Source organism: Epinephelus fuscoguttatus, linkage group LG10 (genome assembly GCF_011397635.1).
Source record: "Epinephelus fuscoguttatus linkage group LG10, E.fuscoguttatus.final_Chr_v1".
NCBI lineage: Eukaryota > Metazoa > Chordata > Actinopteri > Perciformes > Serranidae > Epinephelus > Epinephelus fuscoguttatus.
In genome coordinates this window covers 33,380,190-33,405,683 of record NC_064761.1, presented here as the reverse complement: position 1 = coordinate 33,405,683, position 25,494 = coordinate 33,380,190, and the positions used below count along the sequence as shown (strand labels likewise).

The 25,494-nt window shown below is 42.4% G+C and overlaps 1 protein-coding gene across 1 annotated transcript in view; it reads left to right on the top strand.

Annotated features, from left to right (window-relative positions):
• The window catches only part of yjefn3 (YjeF N-terminal domain containing 3), a 75,930-nt gene that overhangs the window by 24,588 nt on the left and 25,848 nt on the right, over positions 1–25,494 (top strand). Inside the window, exon 2 of the mRNA XM_049588723.1 lies at positions 24,278–24,386. Coding sequence (XP_049444680.1) covers positions 24,278–24,386 — 109 coding nt within the window. The remainder of the gene's footprint in view (positions 1–24,277; positions 24,387–25,494) is intronic.

Below are 25,494 nucleotides of genomic sequence, written 5' to 3'. Positions count from 1 at the left end.
ACTCAAAGATGCCTTATAATTTTATTATATTTAAAGTTTATATGTATGGATAGAAAATTCAGTTATATTACAAAATAATATCTCTCAAAGACAGAAATTCAGATAAGCCACTATAGATAGGACACACACACATACACACACACACACACTAGAGTGTGGCTACCCGATCTGAGCCCGATGGGTCCCGACGGGTCGGGCCGGGTTCGGTCAAAAATGTCTCAAACCTCCCGCCGCCCGCCCCGTCTTGATTAAACGCTGAAAATTAAATAGGAAGAGGGAGACAGGTTATTCCTATTTTATCTTATTTTGTTATATTTCTCCCTCTCCCCTCGCTTGAAACCTCGGACCTCCCGCTGCCTGCTCCCGTCTCAAACATGGAGGTCTCCCTCTCCGCAGAGCAGGCGGAGCACGCCTGTTAAATAGCCTGTAACCATAACAACTGTGTGACACAAACTCAGTGCTTTAGTAATTAAATAATGTCGGGCTCGGTTCGGTTTTGGACATAACAAAACAGAATGACTGTCAGGATCGGACGGGTTCGGACAGAAATATGTGGCCCGTGCTGCACTCTAACACACACGCACACAAGGAAAACCGGACATTATCATCAATTTATAAACATCCCCTGGATGCCCCGGACAGGACGTCAAAAGTGGACATGTCCAGGCAAAAGAGGACGTTTGGTCAGCCTAGTTTGGTAGCTTGCTAGCTTGTAGGCTAACTAGCAGTGGCTGACACCGCATTAATAGTTGTGAAACATACAATAATATCTTGTGTGCTTTGGCCTGACTCTAGAGATAGTCCATCTCGGGTGCAGCTTGGCACAATTAATCTGGTTATGGAAACCGAAGTCAATATGGCATGGTTTGACTTAATGCAGCCAGAAGTGCAGATGAATAAGCCGTAATGCTTATTAATCCTCCTTAATCCTCAAAATGTAAACAACATGAGTCCTGCCTGTTATTTAGAGAAGCTACCTTAATTCTTCTATAGATCTGGATCACCTGAACTGAGCACAGACCTGAAGATGTTTGGAGAAATGTCTCTGAAATGACACCAACGTCAAGCTTTCATAGAGGAGCTGTAACTTTATCCCTCGGGCGTGTCTTCTTTGTTAAAGTTATGGCTACACACACACATTCACATATACATATACATATACATACATACTGTATATACATAATCATGACCAAACACTTATGCATTAATGCATAGATTTCCACCCACTCCCAAACTGATTTGCATGCCTGCAAACTTATAAATTCAAACTGTGTCTGCTCATGAATCAGTAACTACTGTATGTATAGTTAGAGTTCAGTTTCACTCCTCTTTAGCTCTGTACCTTTGCTGTAACCGTTTAAATGTTGAAGCTAAATCTCTTTTGCTCCTGCTCTGTCTGCTCTTGCCTTTGCTCTGTCCAGGGGGTTGGCACATATTTGGCAGAAACTGTAACAATCCAGCTGGGTTCATCGGCTGCTCCGAATGTAAAAAGCTTTGATGTCGACTTATTTTTCTGTTTTATTTCAACTGGCGTGTGTGTGTGTGAGTAAACACCACAAAACCCTGAACAAACCAGGTCTGTTGCCTGTTGCCACACTCGGTCATTAATTGTTTTTCAGCTGGTGGATAGAGGCAGAATTATCTTTGTGATTTGATGGATAAATGATCAGCAAACTGATTTTTCTGGTTGTGTCTGGTAGATTTAGATGCAGCTTCTATAGAGAAGAATAGATGAGTTAGCAAGAGGGAAGAAGGTTTTTTTTTTTGAAGCTGTAACATTTAAATAAAGTTCCTCTGTTGATTTAATTTTCCTCCACGGCACACTAAAGGTCAAGTTAATGAGATTACCCAGGGTTGAGGAGATTCAATAATGCCCATCTATTTAATTATGCACAGGAATATTAAAATACTGCTGTTATTGATTTCACTGGACAGGTCACTGACTTTGGACTGTGCATAATTGCCTTGACCAATAGTGACCATTGGCTTTTAAGCTTTTGTTGGGTCTGGGTTATATTTAGCCTATTTAAGTCCCACAGTGCAACTTGCAATCCAATTGGCCATGATGTTCACCGTGGTAGGTCTTCTAATTCTTGCAAGTCTTCTTTTTATCATGCTGCAGCGACATGAATGACAGTCTATGAATAACAATTAATGGCTAAACGTCGGGCTCATGGCTGCCAGTTGGCTGTACTGATACAAGCCGGTGGAGTAAAACCGAGCGGGAAGTGTTTGTGTAGGCAGCAGCGACAGAAGCAGGCTTTGCGTGACGGCTCCTCCTCCACATCACACCTCTGCGGCGTGCAGCTCACACATCTGCACCTCCTTCTCCTCCCGCTGCCGTTGCTCCTTCACCTCCTAATCATTTTAGAGGGAGGTGAGGAAGATTGACTGAACGCGGGCACACAGGCACCCCATGATACAGACACACACAATCCTCATATACTCCCCTCCTGCCAGGCTCCCCGGGCTGCACAGCTTGTGTGACATTCTGCTCCTAATGTATGGGAAATGCCACATGTGCATACATTACAGCTGAGCCTGTCAGTGCAAAAGCCGTTGGTAGCCCGAGGTTACAGCTGCACACATGGACCTTTAACAGACAAACTCGTCTGTCAGAAGGGGACGACGCCAAGGGTGAGTCTAGAGCCGGGAGAAAGTCTGAGCAGCAGTTGGAATTTAGTATTCATTTCTGAAGTCATGAGGCTGTTACATGTGGAACAAGGGTATGTGTCAACAACACCAGGCCACAGGGGCTGGCTAATTGCTTGTGTAAAACCACACTTGACTGCAAGATCAGCTCCACATTTGTGTGATGGACTCTCATTAGTCTCACGTTCTCAATCTGGAGTTTAGTCTTTCCTGTTTTGTCCAGGTTTAGCTGAACGGCTGGCTGCTCTGCTCTCATTAGAGGCAACTCACTGGAGGATTCCTCTCCCGCTCCTCCGCCTTATTTTCAACTCTCTTATCATCATCATTGTTTTTTATTTTCAAAGCGTCTCTGAAGAATACTCTCTTTATCATCCCTGCCATCAGCCCTGGTCTCTTCACACCTCTCACAAATTTCTCCCCGCCGCCACCTGCCACCCGAGCAGCGTAAACACACTCACACATGTGCCCACGCATATACATGCATGCAAGCACACATGCCAGCGTATCTGCGAAAGGTCGGCCGAATGCCAGTTTCGATGTGATGGCTCTCTGGTCCCTCTCATGGTTCCCCCTACTGCTGTGCTCATCAATTATACACAGCCTGTGTGTGTGTGTGTGTGTGTGTGTGTGTGTGTGTGTGTGCAGGTGCAAGGATGTAGTCATGTCAAAAACAAAACCTCGCTTGGTGTGAAGGCTTCAGGCCAAACAGGAGGGTGGGAGACGCTGAGAGACTGTGGCAGTGCAGCGTTTGAGGCTGTACTTTCTCATTAATATGCTCCGGGCTGTTTGTGTTCTGCATGTGTTCTGTATCTAATTGCCTTTCAGTTGACCCACCTGCCTTTTTCTTATGAAACAGTCTTGAGAGTTCGCCCAGTGAAACAGAAATGAGTCAGGAGAGACAAAGATTGGATCACACATTCACATATGGCCAAAACGCACACACACACACACACACACACACACACAGTTGCGGGATGATTAGGTGGAAAGAGAGTGAGCAATTTATGCGAAAGGAGTTCAAAGAAAGCCTTGGAGAGTTTTCAGCAGCAGCCGAGGCATCATTTTCTTTTTTGTCCTCCCCTGGCTGTGCCTGGGGAGACTCCTGTCTTGCCTTTTATTGGCAATGCTACAAAATAGAGCCATAAAAAGTGCAAGCAGGAAGGAGATTAGCCTTTTGTATATAGAGCAGCCAGGCTGCGCTCTCGTGCTGGAATGAGGACATTTGCTGAGGAGAAATGAATGAAATTGTCCTCCCAAGTTATTTTATCTTCGACATCACGCTGCACCCTCGCTACTTTCTGAGATGTCGCATGCTTCTGAAAAAGAACTACAGATGTCCCGTGAGCATCGCAGAAGTAGGACACTCATTTTAGCTCATGCACAATATGGACGCCCCTGTATGCTTTTGAGCATTATCACAGAACAGAACAGAATAAATACCATCTGCGGTCCGTAAACACTGACAGAATGACATGAGACATGCGGCCGCCTCGGTGGGCCCTCTGTGCATCCATCATTTGACAGATGAACCTGCCCCGCTACCCTGCTGAGGGAGAGACTGGCAGGGGATGAGATGCAGAGAGGGACAGATGCAAGAGTTGCACCAGACATGCCCTGCAGGTTCATAACATCTCAGCCTCACCCCTGGCTCTCTTGTTTTGTCTCAGTACAAAACAACATTGCCTATGCAGCAGGTGTAAACACCCCATTTGGAGGCAGTAGTCCTGAACACTTAATGACAAAAAGTCAACATATAATGATCTGGTCATGAGTCACAGTCGACTGAAACTGGTCAACCAAAGGTCACGCTAATGATCTCTTCCTCACTGCTGCTGTTCTGGATTAAATCGAGTTCTGTGTGGCTCTGGAGTACTTTAGTTCAGAATCTCTAAGTCTAAATCTTTTTTAAAAAATGTGCTTTTTCCGTCAGAGCTTCAAAACTCTTCAACAGTGTCTTTGAAAATATCTGATTCGCCACCTCAGACAATTCTTTTGAACCTTTACTTGTGTAGAGAAAACTTGTGTCTCTGCAGCAGCTGGTAATTGCCTTTGATGCATCTTTGTCTGGTCTTAAACTTGCAGTAACATTTTTTTTTTTGCCAGCACACTGACCATTAGCATTCATCTGGAATTGTGTTTCTGGCCACCTGGCTGAAAGTTAGTACAATATTCACTCCTCTGTTAACTCCTAAGTCCTGGAATGAGTCCTGGAGGAAATATCTGTCCCTTTAGCTGCTAGATGCTCCTCTGTGTCCACCAGTTAGTCGCTTAGCTCTCATGAGACAGATGTTTGGTGCTCAGCGGGTAGCATAAAGCACCAAAAGATGCTTAAAGGCTGTAGAGCTGAGAAAAATGTATTAGTTTTTCAAAAACAACTCCTTTTATATAATAGTCATGTTTTATATACAACTGTTGCGCTGTCTACGTCACCTCAATTTGAACGCCTCACATTTGAACAAACTGCACAGACTACATCCGACGGCCAAGTAGCACGTACGTTCTGCGCCTGCGTGAGAGGAAATAACGTAAAAAGGGAAACCGGAAGTCTGAGGAATGCATGAGGTAAACAAATTAGAGGAGTCCTGTCAGTCGAGGTGTTACTTATCTGTGCAGCCGAGCACCGCAGCACCTCCATGGACTATTACAGCCAGATGGTCCCGGTGTTTCCTCTGCAGCCTCCACTTCACTCAGCTGCCCGATAAACCCGCTGCTTCTTCCCACTTTAACCTGAATAACAAACCAGGGCTCGGTGCTCCAAGATCCAAATGGAGAGCCGGGGCTAGCTCAGAGACTAGCGGAGGCGAACTGGCTGTGTGTCCCTCCGGTCATGCTGCGGTTAACACTCCGCTAGCCGCTCCCAGCTAGCTCAGGTTAAAGAGGGAAGAAGCAGAGAATCTGTCGGGCAGTTGAGTGAAGTGGAGCCTGTGGAGGAAGCACCGGTTAGCCCCGGTTTCACTACAGGCAGATTCACTCGCTACAGGGGCGAGGAAATAAAACCCGAACAGCCAATCAGAGTGATCTCTCTCACTGACAAGCTCCTCCACCAATTCAACATGCTCAATCGGCCGAAAAGCTGCCGCCGCTGCCAAAGTGCCGACATTGCGGGACACACTGCAAAAACTAGGGCGACAGACGCTCACCGACAGCCCGACTTTGGTCGACGGCCGACCGTCGGCTTGGTGTGTCAGGGCCTTTAGGGTGCTTTCACACCTGCCCTGTTTGGTTCGGTTCAATAAAACTCAAGTTCATTTGCCCCCTAAGTGTGGTTTGTTTGGGCAGGTGTGAACACAGCAATCACACTCAGGTGTGCACCAAAATAACCGGACCAAGACCTTCTTGAAGAGGTGGTCTCGGTTCGGTTACAAACGAACTCTGTTGCAGTTTGTTTGTGGTGAGAACGTGTTCCGACCTGGATCTGAACCAACTGCAGTCACATGACACATTGTTTGGGTTAAACATGAGCATGTTACAGTCCTGGAGGATTATTAATGTGCACCTCCTCCTGTACTGCCTTAATATGCACATTCAGCACATCCAATGCATCAAAACATTGTTTTCTAGTTGGAGCCACGCCTCGTTTTCAAACTGTATGGTTTGACTAAAATGAACAATGACAGCAATATAGTCCACGATGACCAGCGCTAAAATCAACCTGCGTAGTTGTCCCTCCATTGTGACATTAGAAAGTGTCACATTTATCTTGCAAGTGTACTCTTCTTCAACGTTTGCTTTACTTCCTGGATTTTTCCCGAATGAGAATTCTGACCAATCAAGAGCAGCTTTCTCACGCAGATATTTTATCTGGTCCCCTTGTAAATGCTGCCGTGAGAACATGAACCCGCTCTAGGCCATTTTGCACCTTTGGAACAAAATTAGTCCCTGATTCAGACCAAAGCAAGACAACTCTAGGTCTGGAAGCACCCTTAGGGTTAGTATGATTTGTTAGCGCTGGTAAGAAAGCTGTCAATCAAACCATGGTGCGGACCAAACAACTGAACCCACATGATTTCATGATAGCAGATATGCGATTTTATCACGATTTCAACAGTTAAACCAATACTAAATCCATTTGCTCATTGTATAATGTGTCCACGATCTCATAGTTGATCCTGATAAAGGCCATGAATATCCCATAACCTATTTATGTTGCAGCATACATGTAACCATGGCAACACATATGCACGTCAGTGAGGGTATTTTCCCTGAAAAGCTGTTAAACTGCCATCACTGTATCCGACTCCGTGCAGTTTGTCAGTTCATTAAGTCCATTAAAAAGTGTGTGACAGTGATCCTGCCGTGTTAAACCCCGAATCATTACTGTACAAGGCGCCTTCTTTTCATTTTGTCTCTGTGTTGGTCATTAATCATAACATGCGACTGATTTGCAGTCTAATAATAGCACATAGATCATGCTTACAATCAGTTATTTCTCTATGAGCTCTGTGTGACAGTGCTGCATAAACTGATGGGTCCTGATGATGCAGGATGACAAAAACGCCAAAACTGTCCAATCAGTGAGTTACCTGTCAGTCGGTAGAACTTCATGTTTGCTCCTCTTGGTTTGTTTGCAAAAAGTCAGTGTGAACAGGAACTGAACCAGAACTAAAATGCAATCATCTTTTCCCCTGGTGCGGACCAAAAGCACCCTAAGATCCTCAGGTAGTGCCCTTCTGGCTGTTCCAAAGTCGAGGCTTAAATCTAACTTAGGTGACTGCGCTTTTGCCGTCATGGCCTCTCAGCTTTTGAACGACTCGCCTGAGGAAATATGGCTTGTAGAATCAGTGACCTCTTTTTAATCGCTTAATGAAACCCATTTTTATAGAGCTGCTTCTGTGTTATGCTTCTTTTTACCTATCTTTTTTTTGTCTTGATCCTTCTTATTAGTTTTATTGCTATTACTTTGTGTTTATTGCTCTCATGCTTTTTACTGTATTCACTCTAATTAATATGTTTTTTATTGTTTTTATTAATTTCTCATTATCATCTCTCTTCTGTCTAATATGTTTTTGCATCATATCTCTTGTCTAACTTCACCTTAATTTGTTTTGCTTTAGTTTGGCATTAATTTGGCTTTTATTGTTTTATTGCCTCTGGGATATCTTGCTACTGCTTGGCTTTGTTTGTCAAAGCACTCTGTAAACTCTGTCTTTAAAGGTGCTACATAAATAAAGCTTGATTATTATATAACTTGTCCATACCCATTGAGTGCACAGTTGCCCATGTACAGTTTCACATGGTGTGTGTTTGGGATACAGGTCATAGGAAATTGCAGATTAAATAGTCAAGTGAAGCAATTAAGAAGAACAATGTATTCAGACAGAGTTTTTGTGAATTTGATAGTGTGATTGCTTTATTGAAAGTACAGTAGATTGACCACGTCAGTGAGTAGAAAAACGTGGGACAGACAGAATGACTGACTGACAGAATGACACACTGACAGTTCCATGATTATGTACAGCATAACATACCACGACTTAGTCATACCAAAAATTAGAAAAAACATTGGGCCACAGGGGGAGCCACTGTGATCCGTTGCATTTTAGCCATTTTTAAGAATTTTTTCTGTTGTTATAGCGCCACCCAGTTGCCAATTAGAGTTAAATTTCTCCAGTCACCTAGAGGCGTCCTGTTCTACATATCTACCAAGTTTAATCCATATGCCGGTTTGGCCTAGATAAGAGATTAGCTCTCTAGCGCCCCCATTTTGTTTGATGGGGTCAATAATGGAGGGGTCCCCTCAGATTATGTGTGGTCATATGCCTACAAGGTTGCGTGGTGATCGATGAAACCCTTGAGATGTTATACACCTTTATGTGATGAGCCACGCCCTCCACAATATTCATTGCCTTATAGAAGCTCAGTTTTAGTAAGTTTTCCAACTTTTGCCAAGAGAGAACTTTAGATATTGGTCCCTAGATTATGTTCACCGAGTTTCATGCAGATCGGTCAAACTTCCTAGGAAGAGATCGATTTTAAGTGTTTTTCAAAAAAAATTCAAAATGGTGGAAAATCTATATAACCGAAAGTTATGGGTTCTTGAGGCAAATTTGTTCCTCATGAGGAGAGGCATCTCTGTGCAAAGTTTCATGTCTCTACGACATACGGGGCATGAGATATGCCCATTCAAAGTTTGCAATTTCAATCAATTGCTATAGCGCCCCCCTTTGGCCAACTGATGTAATATTGCTTCATTCGCATCCTCCCATGACCCTCTACCACTGTGCCAAATTTCACATGGATTGACCAAGTCAGCGAGGAGAAAAACATGGAACAGACACACAGACAGTTTTCATCATTAAGATTATTATGTGATCTTGTTAACATGAAACATAATGTCTGTATTAACATTTCATCATGAAACAATTGTGTCATTAAAAAGGTCTTTATTTGAATATATTGTTCATTATCATTGCTGTGAGGGCATGTTGACGCTGAAGTTGGGTGATGACTGGCAGTCATGTGGTGCAGTATGACTCATACCTCACATGATACCATAACAACACAACTTGCATGACAACAAGGTTTCAGTATCCACAGACGCAGGGACATTGGGATAACCAGAGTACATCGCCTCTGGCTGCTAACTGATTCTCTAAGTACATCACCCACAGCTTCCTCTTGTGCTGTGACAGATAAGAATTAAACAGAAAAAAGGCACAACTCTCATATGCAATACCAATAAACTGCGAGGGCTTCCATTTAAAACGATGATAAAATCCTTTAAATGTTCCTCCTTGGAGAAGCCAGCGTTTAGGCCTGACCATATCATTGGATACTGAGTGTTAAAATGGACTTGATTTTAGCTGAGCTGCACATTTTTAAATTGCAGTACGAAGCATTTCTCTTCATTTAATGTGAATATTTATTTATTTTTGTAATAAGCAGTTCGGTTAGGATTACTTAATCCTGCACAAGCAGCCATTGGCAAACATATCCTACAGTAATCTGTTCTGTATCTGTAGCAATATATATGTAAATGTACATATACACATACTTGACCATGTCTACATACCTAAATGCATTGATTGGCTGATTAGCAATTTGTGTTAATGAGCAGTTGAACAGGTGTACCTAATAAAGTGGCTGGTGAGTATGTGTAATTTGCATGTGTACTCTGTGTTCCTTCTCTTATTATTTTGGTACATCCTATCCTGATGTATATCCCCCCACTGTGTTACACTGTTTCCTGCGCCCAACCATCCGTGACATGTGGAGCCAAATGGGCGTAAAAGCTGTAGACAGAGGCCTCATGGGATTATAGACCAACCTGAAATACAGCAAAACATTGTGTTATTCACCTCTAGCTGGGTTCAGTGAGCCTATCAATTCCCAGTCAACATGGGCTACATAATGATAGATCACTGACACTGATTAAACACTGTGCCATGCTGCCACAGTGGAGCATTGTGGTCTCAGTTTACAGCCTGGGAGAGAAGTATTTATTAAGCCACATTCAGCAGAGAGGCTGTAGGAAGATTGTCCTCTTCATGGCAGGGTTTTATTAGTCTGACTTGTTCCTTTGTATCTCAGCATTGCCGTTAGCAGTGGGTCTAATTATGCCGTGTTGCTTTCTCCTCCTCTGTTCCTCTTGTCTGCTGCCCCTCCACCTTTCTCCATCTATTCTTCCCTTATTTTCGGTATGTTGCTGTAATAGCTCAGACCTCTTACAGCTGGTTTTCTCATTTTATCACAGCCCCACAGAGCGATGAAGGGGATGTTTATTCAACAATATCGGTCTTTCATTATCAAACTCATTGTTCCGTTATTATTGTGAATGCTTTGAGCACCCAGTTAGGGTTACGACAATGCAATGTTCTGTACTAACGTTCAAGACTGTTCTCAAGTTGTTTGTTTGTTACATCAGCCAGTACTTGTGGTGACTGCTGCATGTTAAGGTCTGATTCTTCCGCTGCTTCCAGCTGCTGTGTTTATACATGGACAATGTAAAACCTACAGTGTACGTTTACTATTGCTTGACAGCTTTTCTTGCTCGACCACACTCACTGCACACTGAGCTATTCCCCGATGGAGCTCCTCATTCTCAACCCATCTTATTTTTTCTCTAAAACGTAGTGAATGTTCTTTTGCATCTCGACTTGTATGTTGTTTTGGGATCAACTGCTATTTCCTCTTTGAAGTAAACAAGCCTGACAGTCACAAACAGAGCAGAGTGAAATCTCAGAAAGTAGAGCAGATGTAGTAATGTCGCTTACTCACTCAAGTTTTTTAGAGCTCTGGTCCCATCAGGCAACTGACTAATTGTATTCATTATTTCTAGATGGGACTTTTTAGCGGCCATCAGGCAGTTCTTATTGTTGGACCCTGGGTAACAGCGAAGGCTCTGTTTGATTGGCCATAGACTTAACAGCATGTCACTGGTCAGACAGTATAGCGCCTACAGCTTCAGTTCCAACTAGTTTTACATGAGGAGAAAGAGGGAGGCTTGTAAAGCTGGATTTCTACTTGTGCGTCAGCTCTATGCAGAGCCTGCGCAGACGGCCTACCCCGTAGCGAGCATTTATACTCCTGTGGTGGTGTGTCTATGTCACTCTGCAGTTACACCTCCAAAATAAAGGGCTGCAAAGTTTGGTTGACTCAAAACACACATTAAACACACATTAAACATGGCTTAATAGAGACAATTTCAAACACAAGTACACAAATCAGCTTCACTATAACTCGCAGCATTCACAGACAAACACTTGTCTTTATCTGGACACATTTTCCCCACAAATACAACATGCTAACGTTTTTAGCACAAGCCTATGGCATTTTACATTGTATAAATTAGCCTAGCAGCTAGTGGACTTTTCCTTTACTCATATAAAACCAGGGACAACAGCAACATTTAACAAAGGTAACGTTACAAAATTCAGCTCCATTACAGCTCACAAGGTTCACTGACAAAACAGCTGTCTTAAGGCCCATTTATGCTGAACGTTAAATATGGATCCAGATACGGACGGAGCCTTCTGTCCGTGCTCCGCGTTCATTTCGTCCGATTTCTGCACGTTTCCATAAAGCTTATGGATACCGGCCAAACGGAGCAGTACCACCGGAAACTGTGGGGGCAGTGTTGCTGTCACTACCCGATATGTAGCTCTAGTGAGACATGAAGAAGAAATAACAATGGCGGAACTTTTTCACCTGAAACGCTGAAAATAAAATAAAAGAGGGAGACAGATTTTTCCTGTTTTATCTTATGTTGTTATATTTCTCCCTCTCCCCTTGCTGGAAGCCTCAGACCTCCCGCCGCCCACCTCCGCCTTGATTAAACACTGAAAATAAAATAAAAGAGGGAGACAGGTTTTTCCTATTTCATCTTATTTTGTTATTTCTCCCTCTCCCCTCTCTGGGAGCGTCCGACCTCCCGCCGCCTGCTCCCATCTCAAACACAGAGGCCTCCCTCTCCGCAAATCAAAATCAAATCAACTTTATTTATATGGCACTTTTCATACAACAGTAACACAAAGTGCCTCACAGAGGTTAAAAACAACAAAGATCCAAACAGACTACAAAAAGAAAAGAGAAAACCCAACCCTCCCACCCAACAAAATGCTATTTAGCTCATAAAATTGAGTTACTAACTAGGTAAGAATGATCTAAAACAGAGACATAAAATGTATCAAAACTAAAACCTATAGGCTAACTAAAATAACAAAAGATAAAGGTTAAATGAGATAAGAACATAAAAAGAGGAAGGGTAAGAATATAAAAAATAAATAAAAAATAGATAATAGATGGATAAATCGGTTATAAGAGGAATTTAAAATAGATAAATAAAGAGATCAGTTAAAACCCTGATTAAAAAGATGAGTCTTGAGCCTCTTTTTAAAAACATCAACACATACCCCCGAGGCTCGGGTCTCCCTCTCCATGGAGCCCGCCCGCCCTCCCGGCTCCGCTCCCAGGGCTGACCCTTGTGCCCTCCGACTGGGGTCCCTCTGTTTTTGTCTTTTATGCAAGAGGTACATTATCTCCTCCACAGTCACCATGTTTGTTTGTGAGTTTGTTGTTGTCATAAACTTTCGACTCTGGGCTGCCACCTGGTGGATATATTGGTTAACATCCATGCCAACGAAAAGGGCCCATGGAAGTATGTGGGCAGTGACGGTAACATCGTTTGAAACGGACGTATACATTTTCGTACGTATAGGGAGCATAAATGGACCTTTATACTAAACACGTTTTCCAAGCATATATAGGCTAACATGTTAACGTTATTAGCACAAGCCTATGGCATTTCACATTGTATAAATTAGCCTAGCGACAAGCAGAGATTTCCTCTGCTCATATGAAGCCAGGATAAATCACACAAGACTTTAAATGCTGTTTTTGTGGAGGCTTTATTGTCTTCACAATGAATTGTCTCTAATCTCTGAAATAAAAGTAAATAAAGGCTTTGTTTCCACTGAGGGAAATGGTGTCAGTATACAGAAATAGACAGGAGGTCTGCGTCGCTGCAATGTGTAATTACATTTCTGGGGAGGTGCACGTCAGCCTACGGCATAGATTTTCAAAGTTTCACTCCCTGGTAGAAATAATTCTGGCTTTCTGCACAACTGGCAGCTTTTGTGGGTGGGAAGCCAGTGAGGGAGCGTGTCCTTGTCACTGTACTTCTACCATTCTTTTCCAATTGAAGTTTTTTCTTGGGGGAGTTTTTCCTTATCTGCTGTGAGGGTCCAAGGACAGAGGGATCTGCTGTAAAGCTGTCTGAGGCAAAATGTGATTTGTGATACTGGTCTTTATTAAAATGAAAATGAAATTGAATTTATTCCCAATCATACTCAGCCACATTTATAAGTGATTGTGGATACATACAAGGTGGAGACATGTGTGATTCTCTCAATCAGCCTACAGTTTAACTTGTTGACCAAGCCTGCTGACCTGGTGGATGCTAAAATGGACTCTTATATTGGGCCAGATATTGAATGGATATAAAGGAACATACTGAGCTCTTTCTTTCTAACATGCTCTTCACGGGCGGTCATATGATTCTGGGAGCGTTGTTGCTATGGCACCCAGGCTGTCCATTACGGGCGCACGATGTGGAAAATGAGGTCACGTTTCAGTTGAACCATCATATGCCGGCTGCAAAGAAACCTTATGGGATTTTTATATTGAACAGAAAAGCAAACCTCTCATCATGAGCGGTTACTGGAGACAGTAGGTAGAGAGACAAAAAAGATTCAGATGTAACCACAGCCGGGTCTCTGCAGCCGTGCTCTTCCTCCTAAAGCACAAAGCAACTGATACATCGTTGTTATTAAACTTGAGGTCACTTAGTAACACAGATAGGTCATCAGTCTGTCGTTGTCCTGGCCAGCAGCCATATAAATTGTGTTAGCTACCCTGCTCTGCCTCCAGTACCTCGAGGACAAGACCCTGCCTCGTTGGAAATGAATCGAATGTGACAACACACGCCTCGCACTTTGTGATGGCCTCTGGCCGCAAACTGAAGGAACAGGGTTTAAAGCAGAGGCAGAGGTTATACATGGATAGGCTGGATAACTCAGCGAAAGGATTAAAGAGTACTGGGAGGGGGCATGGGATGATGTAACCTGTGGGTGTATGGGTTTCCCCCTCTCATATATGTATTGTGCATTTGTATGTGTGAGTAGGTGTGGGTGCTCCTTCATCTAGATCTCTTCAGCGATCACATCTAAAAATGAGGGCTAAGTAGACCTGACTCATGGGTATTTTTAGCTCACGAGAACACGCTCACAGGAAATATAACAGAAATGAGTTTTGCCAACACCTGTGGCTTTAGTTAAATGTGACATGATATTTTATATGTTCACAGGTGCACGGTGGCCGAGGGATGAAATGAGCTATTAGGGTAAAATGCAGGAGCCGCTGATTATAATTATCTAAAGAATGCCTGTCTCGTCGCACCGGATATGAGGAACATGAGGAGACAGCTAAATTGATTAAGCCTGATTTGAAAGAATGATATGACTGGAGACAGTCGCAGCATGGATGTGACTGTGTGTGCCTCTGTCTGTCTTTCACTCACACACACACTGCATACAGTCAGCCCTAATTTATTGCCAAAGGAGACTTGAAACAAAGTGAACCATGCCATCCTGATTTAATAAGAATTGAGCAGCATGAAGGGGCTCACGCTGGGCAGTTAGAACGCTACCATATGGAGGCTCAAGGCCAGCTTCTATCTGCCAGCTGAGGCTGTTTATGAGACACTGCCACTACTGCGGCACCTGATCCTCCTGCCCATCATCGAATTATGCAGAGGGGAAACATAATACTTATCTTTATGCTTCCAGCAATCTACAAATGTGAGTTTAAATGCAGTCGGACATGGTGAATACCTTGTGATTTGTGTTTCTGGCTAACTGTGCCGTGATTATTCTGATCATTCCAGGATTGTTGTGGCTAGAAAATGGTTCTGCTGTACATCTAGCCACATGCTCCAACAGAACACATGATCCACAGTGCATATGTTATATACTCAGATGGTCTGGGCAAGGACAGAAATGCTCACATATACCCGCCTACACACTAACACATTCAGACATAATCTCATATACTGTAGGGCATTTGTTTTTCATCTGAGATTCGCTTGTGTAACGACTTGATTCCTGTTTTGTTTTGCCCGAGTTATTGCTTTGTTTAAAATAGTGCACTCTTGTGTCAGTGCGTGCATTTCCTGGGAACTGCCCATTGGTCCGACATCCCATTGTTCCGTCCATATTAAACCCATTATTCCGAAGTCCGTTCTGAAATCATCATGATGCCCTGTGGTTAAGGTCTGGTTAGGTTTAGGCACAAAAACCACTTGGTTAGGGTCAGGAAAAGATCATGGTGCGGGTTAAAATGAAAAAGAAAGTGACAAACACATAAGCTGTGAGCCTGCTTCGCCTCAAGCCTTTCCCAGCTGACCCAGAGCTGGTCACGGCGCACCATCAAGGTAGAAATACGCCCGCCGGGAGCCGTTCAGCACTGTGGACCGTCGGACTAATGGGATGTCGGACCAATGGGATGTCGGACCAATGGGCTGTCGGACCAATGACATGGACCCCATTTCCTTTCCTCTGATGTGTCTCTCTCTCTCCTATTATTCCCACTGAGGCCATTTTAAAGGAAGTGTGTACGATTTAGGGGGATTTAGTGCCATCTAGTGGTAAGGACTACAGATTGCAACCATCTGAAACCTCTCCTGGTTAGAATTCCTGTAGCGTTCATTGTTCACAAGGAGCCAAATTTTCTCTCCAACACAGACCAGGTGATTGAAACTTTTTTCAGTGCTGTTTGGCATGTTAGACACGGGTCGTTAGCCCAGCACCTGCTAATGTCTGCTCACCTTTGTTCTCTAATAACTTAAGATCCAGACATTCAGGAGGTTTTCACCAGGAGTCAAATTATCCACAGAGGTCTCTTTCTCTACAAACACTGAATAAAGAGGTTTCATGATTTAAAAAATCTGTTTTTTCTCTTGTCATGGAGGGGCTTTTAACTATATTGGCCGACACAAAAATGCAAATGGACTGCACTTGTTTAGCACCTTTCTACACTTCCAGTGACTCAAAATACTGTTTACACTACACTCACACACATTCACACACTGATGGCCGAGGCTACTGTACATGAGGTCACCTGCTACTCAGTAACCAGTCACACACACTCACACACTGATGGAACAGCCATCTGGAGCAATTAAGGGTTCAGTATCTTGCCCAAGGATACTTTGACATGTGGACTGGAGGAGCCACGGATGGAACTGCCGATCTTCCAGTTAGTGGATGACCCGTTCTACCTCTGAGCCACAGTCGCCCAGTAAAAATGCGAATGGCTCTGTCTAGAGCCAGTGTTTGGTTTGTCTGTTCTGGGCTACTGTACTGTTGGTGCAACATGGCAAGGACCTGCTCCCTATGTAGATATAAACAGCTCATTCTAAGGTAACGAGAACACAACAATTCTTATCTTGATGTCATTTAGAAAAACATACTTATTGTATCATATTTTATTTCTGCCAGTATCTCCCGCGATATCTTACGCTGGACCTTTAAGCAGTTTGGATCTGACCCAGCCTACATTCTCTGCTACCCTCCCTCCTCCTTACATCGTCTCTTAGCTGGATGCTGCAGGACTTCCTGGAGGCAAGCTCTGGGAAGTGAGACTGATGATGAAAGGTGTCCTGAGATGACGCGTGTTAAATTAGATGCACACATACACACCTGTGAAAGCTTACACTTAATCTTGTTTTAATGGCAGCAGAGCCAACCACATAGTACAAGCTAAAAGGCTTTACAGGACATGGCTGTCCATTAGCATGATGCCAAAATTATGACCAAAACCTTTTAGCTGGAACCAGGCTGAGTGTACGTAATGAGATTATCATCGGTGTACTGATGAAAGTGAGGTTTAAGATGAGTAATAATAGGCCCAGAGCCTCACCTCTCTGCTTATGTAGTGGTATAAAGCTGCATTTTCCTTGTGCAGTTTCCTTCTGAAGACATTCCTCAGGTTAAAAACCTGTATGTCAAAGAGAAACAAAATGCACACAACAGATTAAATCAAGCAGGGTGAGTCATTTCCCATGTGCTCCCTCAGCCTCTGTATTCACTTTGTCTGCGTGTCTCTTGTTGTCACCCCTCTGTCTGCCATCACTGAGGTTCAGTGAAGTGCAAACCTTCATCAGAGCGGCTGTGATAGGAAGAGACGGAGAGCGGCGGAACAAGAGGGCGACAGCGGCAGAGGAAGATAGTAAAAGAAAATGGAAAAGGGTAGACTGGGGTGAACGATAAAAGGACATCAGAAATGTTGGAGATCAAGTGAGGGGAATGAAAGAAGGCCGAGGAAATAGCAGAGTGAATACTTCAGGGTCTCTCGCTGCACTTTAGCACCACACAGGTCATATGAGCTATATGACCTGCTGAGGTATTTTTGCATCAGGATGCAGAAGCTTCTGTTGATTTTATATCAAGGTTATACAAGAAATCCTGTTTTCTATTTTTCTATACAGCTGACTTGTGCCTGTAAATAATTGCAGGAAAAAGGAAATCAAATGAAAAGGACCCATACAGTTCATCCACCCCTGCTCTTGCTGTTTTGCAATTCATAGAAACTTGACAGTTATTCATACATCAGCGGTCACGGTCTTTTTTTAAAACTTTACACATGAACATTGAACCAAATCAGCAGCTCTAGAAATAGCAGCTCCTTCTCAAGAGCATTCAACATCTTTAAATTAAAAGACTGTCAAAAAAGAACACCTGCTGCTTAAAATAAAAACCCTACGGGGGTTTCCCTTTTATGACAAAAAATGTCTTTCCTGTAGTCAAGCCAGAAGAAGACCGTCTTTTGATACGTTGACAGATTGAGGAGTGAATCATCATTCAGAAACACAATGCCTGGTAAACAAGGTGTCTGAACCCCAATAATATCTGATAATGTATTGGTTGCTGAAATGTTACAAAAATGATGAATATGTAGACACCTAAAACGTGTTTGTGTGGTGTTTGGTTGGTGTCACCTATAAGTGAGATAACGTATGAGCTGATGAATAGTATCTATCAATCTATACAGTTATATTTGGTGATTTTGACTGTGCAATGTTTAAGTAATATTGAATCTCATTCAGGGCGCCCTATTTAAAATGCTTTAGCCTGCCTACTGTTGCTGCTTCCTCTGCAAGCCGCTTTGCAACCTGCCTCCACCCCAGCTCCTCCTTTTCATGATGTGTCTGACTTAGCAATGTTCTTTTTGTCATTGATGCTGCTCTGTTCTGTTTCCGGGGGGGGTCTTTGCTGCTGCTCTCCCTACCTCAGGCTTTCCATGTAGGCGCATGGAAGGGCAGGGAGGTTTGCTCTCTCTCTGCCTCAGGTTTTCCTCATTTGCACATGGAAGGGCAGACAGGTGTGGTCTCATGGCCTTAGGCTTTCCTCATTTGCACATGGAAGGGCAGAGAGGTGTGCTCTCTCCAACTTAGGCTTTCCTCATTTGCACGTGGAAGGGCAGACTGGTGTGCTCTCTCCGCCTTGTGCTTTCCATGTAGGCACATGGAAGAGGCTTTCTGCGTCAGCCCGAGGAAAGGCAGAGAGGCCCCAGAACAGAGCCATACCGCCAAATATAATTCTGCAAATGGAAATAAAGTTTTCTTTGACTAAAGTGTTCCTGACTGAACTGTTATGTGTCCAATACTTTGGTTTGTGATCATATTTGGTGAAAAACATTACATGCAGCGATGGTTTTCCAGTGGGATTTTAGCACTGAGACACTGGTTTTCTTAGATTTCATGTAGTTTTTCCACAGATATTGCTCTTTGTTTCTTCGTCAAAACTGTAGCACACATCAGTTATTGTATGCTGAAGGATTTATTCTCAAGAGAGGCCTACCATATTCAACAATGGCTATGTATGAGAGCAGTAATTGTAGCAAACACAAAAGCTTTCACTGCACTGTATTTAGGCTGAGTCATCACTGTGTTCTATTGACTGTGAAAGACAGCAACAAAGTAGATGTTGATGAATATGGAAATGTCACAGATTACTGTAAAGAGGAGAAAAACAGACATAAAAACAGTGGTGTCCTTCTTATCATGTTATTTGATGTGGTACTTTATTTGTGTTTAAAAGGCCTGGAGTATCATTAGCAGCGGTCGAGTATTGGATAGAGCGGGAGGTGGACAGATAATGGCAGAGGGGACGGGCATAGAGTGGGATAGAGAAGAGGGCTGTGGATCTAATGAACACTGTGTTTTTATTTTCTCTGTTCTCTCCAAGGCAGGAATCGGACTAATTATTACCTGCTCTTTAATAGACCAGCACAACTCCCATCGAGCACATGGCCCTCCACTAGTGGGGACAGCTTAGTTAATTACACAAGAGTAAATCTGGAGGAGGTAGCAGCTGGGCTGTATAGTCACTCTATAAGGCAGAGGACAGTGAAACATTTTGTACATCATTCAACAACAGTGAGATGAAAATAAGCAACTAATAATAAAAAATAACTGTTCAAATAAATGTTATAATGTCTTCCAGGAATACTGTTTAGGTTTTCCTCTTCATGTCTTCATGGGAGTTCCACTTGCTTTGGCAGGAAACAGTCCAGTTTGTTGACAAGGCTGAAATACAATAATATGACCTTATTAGGATATTTTGACGACATACTTTACCATTACTTTTTCTTCATGATTTATGACGACATACTATAGTATGACATTTTTTATGATATTGTGACAACATACTATGCTATGACATTTTTTATGATATTTTGACATCATACTATACTATGACGTTTTTTATATTTTGACAACATACTATACTATGACGTTTTTTATGATATTTTGACAACATACTATACTATGACGTTTTTTATATTTTGACGACATACTATACTATGACGTTTTTTATGATATTTTGACAACATACTATACTATGACATTTTTTTATGATATTTTGACATCATACTATACTATGACGTTTTTTATATTTTGACGACATACTATACTATGACGTTTTTTATGATATTTTGACAACATACTATACTATGACATTTTTTATGATATTTTGCCGACATACTATACTATGACATTTTTCACGATACATTGATGACATACTATACTATGACGTTTTTTATGATATTTTGACAACATACTATACTATGACATTTTTTTCATAATTTTGGACAACATACTATACTATGACTTTTTTTCATGATATTTTGACGACATACTGTACTATAACTTTTTTTTTATGATATTTTGTCTACATCCAATACTATGACCTTTTATCCATATACTGATGACATACTATACCAAGACATTTTTTCATGATTTTTGACGACATACTATACTATGATATTTTTTCATGATTTTGGACAACATATTGTACTATAACATTTTTTTAATGATATTTTGTCTACAGGCAATACTATGAACTTTCATCGATATACTGATGACATACTATACGAAGACATTTTTTATGAAATCTTGAGGACATACTATACTATCATGTCATTTCATATTTTGATGACTTACTATACTATGACATTTTTCATGATATTTTTATGACATACTATACTATGACTTTTTTTAATATTTTGATGACATACTATAGTATGACAGTTTTAGCGATATTTTGACGACACATTCTACTATGGTATTTTTAATATTTTGACGATGTACTATACTATGATTTTTTTTTTGACATTGGATTTTTTGTATACTAAACTATCACGTTCTAATGGATACTATAGTATTATTTGTTTAAATTTATTTGTTATGACATACTATATAATAGTTTTTTTTTATAATTAATTCTTTGATGACATACTACACTATGATGTGTAATATACCATTATCTTTTAAATAATATTTTATCACATAGTATGACATAATTATGTCATTTATTTGACATTCAATACAATGAATTTGATACTTCCTGAATATTTGGTCATACTTGTACCTGAAACAGAGAGCTTCTCCAGCCAAGTGTCCAATAGGAAGTTGAAAAGATGCCCACGGCCATATTTCACTTCCAGTTATTTTAATCTCACTCCTTATCTCACCAACACATTGTGCTGGGAAAGGTGGAAATTAGGCACACTGAGAGCGAGGGGGTGGAAATGTGGCTATTTCAGTTTTCGCATGTTAGAAAAATAGGAGCCCTTCTGATATTCAGTGGAGAATTCACCTCTCATATGATACAAGGATGCTCCACAGCTGCAGACTATATACAGACTCTAACACATTGTTTGAGTGTTTCCTTGGCTGACACTGCAGGGTAAATTTAGCATGTTTGTGTGCTACTTTGCTTTCACCGAATCTGTGGCAGGGCTGTTGCTTTGGATAGCATCAACACAAGTTTTTGTGTTGCTATATTTTATAAATATGAGGTTGTCACTTTCAGTGAAAATGTTGGATACAACAAGAGCTGATGATAGAGTGTTGCTCATGATTTGAACACTTTACGAGTCATACTTTCATCCACAGACCATAATTTATTCATGTGTAATTCTTTTTTATGACCCCCAACTTCTCCATAATTATTTATATTCCATTTTATCTCTGCTGTGTGCGCTCCAGCTATTTGCTGCTGCAGTGTCCTCATGTCCCCACAGGGGCCATTAAAGTTTCATTTTACCTCACCTCAAGTGTAAGGTAAACAGACTCATTAAGCAGGTTGTGATCACAGTTGAGCATCGCTACAATGAAGGTGACACACACCGCAGGAGCACATCGCACACAGCATGGGGAAATCAACCCTCCCTCTGGGAGAGAGGCTGCGTGGCTGTGGCTACAGGTGCAACACAAGCTAACACTCATAAGACCCTATTTTCTCTGCAGCTGCACCACACATGCTCACACACACACACACACACACCTGTGCACATATTTTCAAAAACCAAGGGCAGGGTTATAGCTGCATACTTGCCTTCCTGCAGAAGCAATTTGGTGTTGAGGCTTTCAGCCCTCGCACATTTTAAATGCAAAAATGACTGGTTACATTTTTGCAGTGTGCTTCTGCATCTCCAGGTGAATAAATGTTTGCTTATGACTTATAATCAGCATGATAAGAGCTGGCAATAGAAAACACATGCAGTATGTGGTGTGAAACAGCCATCTGTCTTGAGTCTGTCCTGGACGCTGTGTGCTGCTCCCTTGTGGTTGAGCCTCTTGTCTAACAGTAGCAGCTGTTGAGCTGTACACCCACAACACTTTGTTCTGTCAGAAATGTTAAAGATCAATAGTGAGTGCCTGTTCAGCAGCAGCACAGTTACTGTGATAGTATCAGTGCTCTAAATCAGAGCTCCCCACCTACTGACAACAACACAGCAGATTTGGGAGTTTCACACAGATTGATTTCCCTTCTCTGATTTAAAGGCGACAGAATTAAAACAGCCTATCTCATGTACTTTCTTTCTGACTCAATTAAAACTGCTAAGGAGCTCTGGTGCTGTGAGCGCAGAGCTGTGGACCCAGGTGAACTTTCCAAAGATCAGCTTGTCACAGTGACTCAGGAAACATCCCTGAGGTGAGCCGTGGGTGACAGCTGCTGCCGCTCCACTGGCACAGGTAAATGCCAGAAACCCCACTTGGATACACTGGCTTCTCTCACACACAAACCCACACACACACACACACACACACACACATACAAGGACATGCAGAGTTTCAGGTGAAACCCTGTACTGTAATCGCTCAGCAAAAACAGAAAAATAATACAAGTTCTTTTCTGTTTATTCTTGGTAAATGGTGCAGAATAACGACTGAGAGACAGAGACATAACACAACTTTATTATTATACAGGACATTTCTTCCATCACAGTTTCATTCCGCTGTATGCAGCTTTATAATCTTACAAATCTGTTGTATGTGGTGGTTGCATATACAGCAACATCAGTGTCTGGTTATGTCAACACACACACACACACACACACACACACACACACATTTGCACTTATGCAAAACGCTCTTTGCCTTGTTTGAAAGGTAAAGATTTGAAGCAGATAAGAGTGACGCCGCTGAGTCAGTGCTGATAAGGAGCACAATATTGATGTTGTGCATCGATCTCTCTCTTATGTGCTCTTATTGGTCTGCATTAGTGTAGATGATTGATGGTTAATAGGGTAGACACAAAGATATAATAACTGTCCAAGCTGCTGCATTATTTCTCCTGCTGTAGAGGTTTTCCACATTTCTGTCAGAGGTTTTAAAGTACAGCAAAGTGGACATCCAGACTTGTTTCTACCTGAAAGTAAATGTTTCATCATCCAGCTGCAGTACTGATGACGACCACCAGGTGTCTGTAGAGTGAAAGGGATGCACTCCACGTTACAGAATCAGATCCTTATGATTTTCACTTGACCCGTTCCTGGTCTTCGGCCCACTGCTGTGCTGTCCTAACGCTGCATTTGTCACACACACACACACACACACACACATATATAAACACACCTCCGTGCTAAAAGCAACAACAGCAGGCTCCAATACAGCAGCATTAGTCACACTGTCACCATTCAGAGAGCAGCCACAGGAAGCGCAGGGACAATCACTTAAGAAACACAGTGTGAACATTAGATCACAGGTATATAATGCTGAAATCACATCAACGTCAGGCTGCTTTCACATATACACCGCCACAGCTGAGTCCCCCTCCTCACATGTTCTGTTTCGAGTTTCACGACCGCACTTCCCAGAAGCTGTTAAGGTTTGTTATGAGCAGAAATTGATATACAGAAAGTCTTAAAAAGCTTCCTACAGCTATGCTCACTGCTCAAGCAGACATGTGACAACCACTTAAGCATGTATGCATGTAAAGCGGACCAATTTAGCTGTGCTGTAAATACCTTTTTTGTAGAGTAATATGGGTCACTTTGTTGTTCATTCACTCAATTATGTGTCACTTCTGTGTCGGTGTAAAAACCAAATGTTACCTTGTAAATGCCAGCTGCATCGTGTAGCGTCGGCCGGCTGTCAGTGCTGCATTGGTACAGTACACTCAGGCAGAAGGGACATTTTGATTCACACTGCAGTTCACACCACTGATTTTCTCCCTGAACAGCTCCACTTACAGTTACGTCAGTGATTTTTTTTTTAACTGATAATGATGATAGCAGACAATGCTAACTCTTGCTAACACGTGTCTTATTCTGTGTCTGACAGTAAAGGGGAGGCGGCAGCTATCGAGAACGAGCTACTGAGGGACTACAGGTTTGGACAGCAGCAGCTGATAGAGATTTGGGGACAAGCATGCGCCCTCGCCATCACTAAGGTCTGCACGGTTCTCCTTTGTCCTTGAGTGGTCTTTCTTGCTTCCCAAGCAACCCCCCCCCTTTTTAACTCATTCATAATCATCCAGCCATCCAAACTTCTGTGGTCATGGGTTGATCCTATCGCTATAAATTAAAGTTGAGGCAAATAACATCATTCCAGACCTTTCGTTTAATGTGATGTTTTGCTTTCAGGCTCTTTTATTTGCATCATTACACCAGTGGCACCAAACACTGAACAGTGGTTGCCATTTACTGTGACGTATGTGTTTGTGTTGGATCTGCATTTTAGTGTGTGTTCAGCAAACCAGCAATTCTAATTTTATTTTGAATTGCAGTTTTATCTCCTCCTCCACTCAGCTCTGTCTCTGTACCGAAATGAAACACTGCAAACATTTAATATTTGCTTTAAAAATGTCACGCAGAGCTTGTATTTTCATCTGTCCTTTTGCCAGTCTCGGAGCTGTAAGTTTTACTGCAAAGAAAAATGGTCAAATCAAAGGAATTCATGTAAATTTTTCCAATTACCGTCCTTCTCTGCATAAAGTCATCTTATCCAGAACCACTTCGAGTCAAATAAAATCAGACTGTGGCCTTCACCAATGCTCCCCTCTGCAAATCCATTTAATAGGCTACACTGTTATCACTCTGTAAAGGTCACAAATTCTATCCCATTACGTTTGCTGCTGCACATTCTGTCACTCTGGGCCTCAGTAATCATTACTAAACTCAGTGACATCCTGGTGTGACTGTTTGATTGTACAAGAGGGCAAAGAGTCACAGCTGCTGCTACTTACACTTCCCTAATTTGCATTAACTTCCATAGAGAACGTCTGATCATTATGTGGAGGAAATGTTCTAACTTTCTGTGACATTTGCTTCCAAACATTTGAAGCCGGCTCACCTCGGGGCAGAACACCTGAGCTCACTCTGTGGCAGCGCTCCTCAACCACACCGGCCCAGAACCACAGCTCTTCTTCTCTGTGGTCTGGACTGTGTCAAGCCAAAACTGTGTGTGTATGTGTGTGTCTGTGGAGGACTGTTAGGAACACATGTGGTTCCCTTTGACCAGACCACTGGCTTGGTTTAGCGCCACACTGGTTTCCTCAG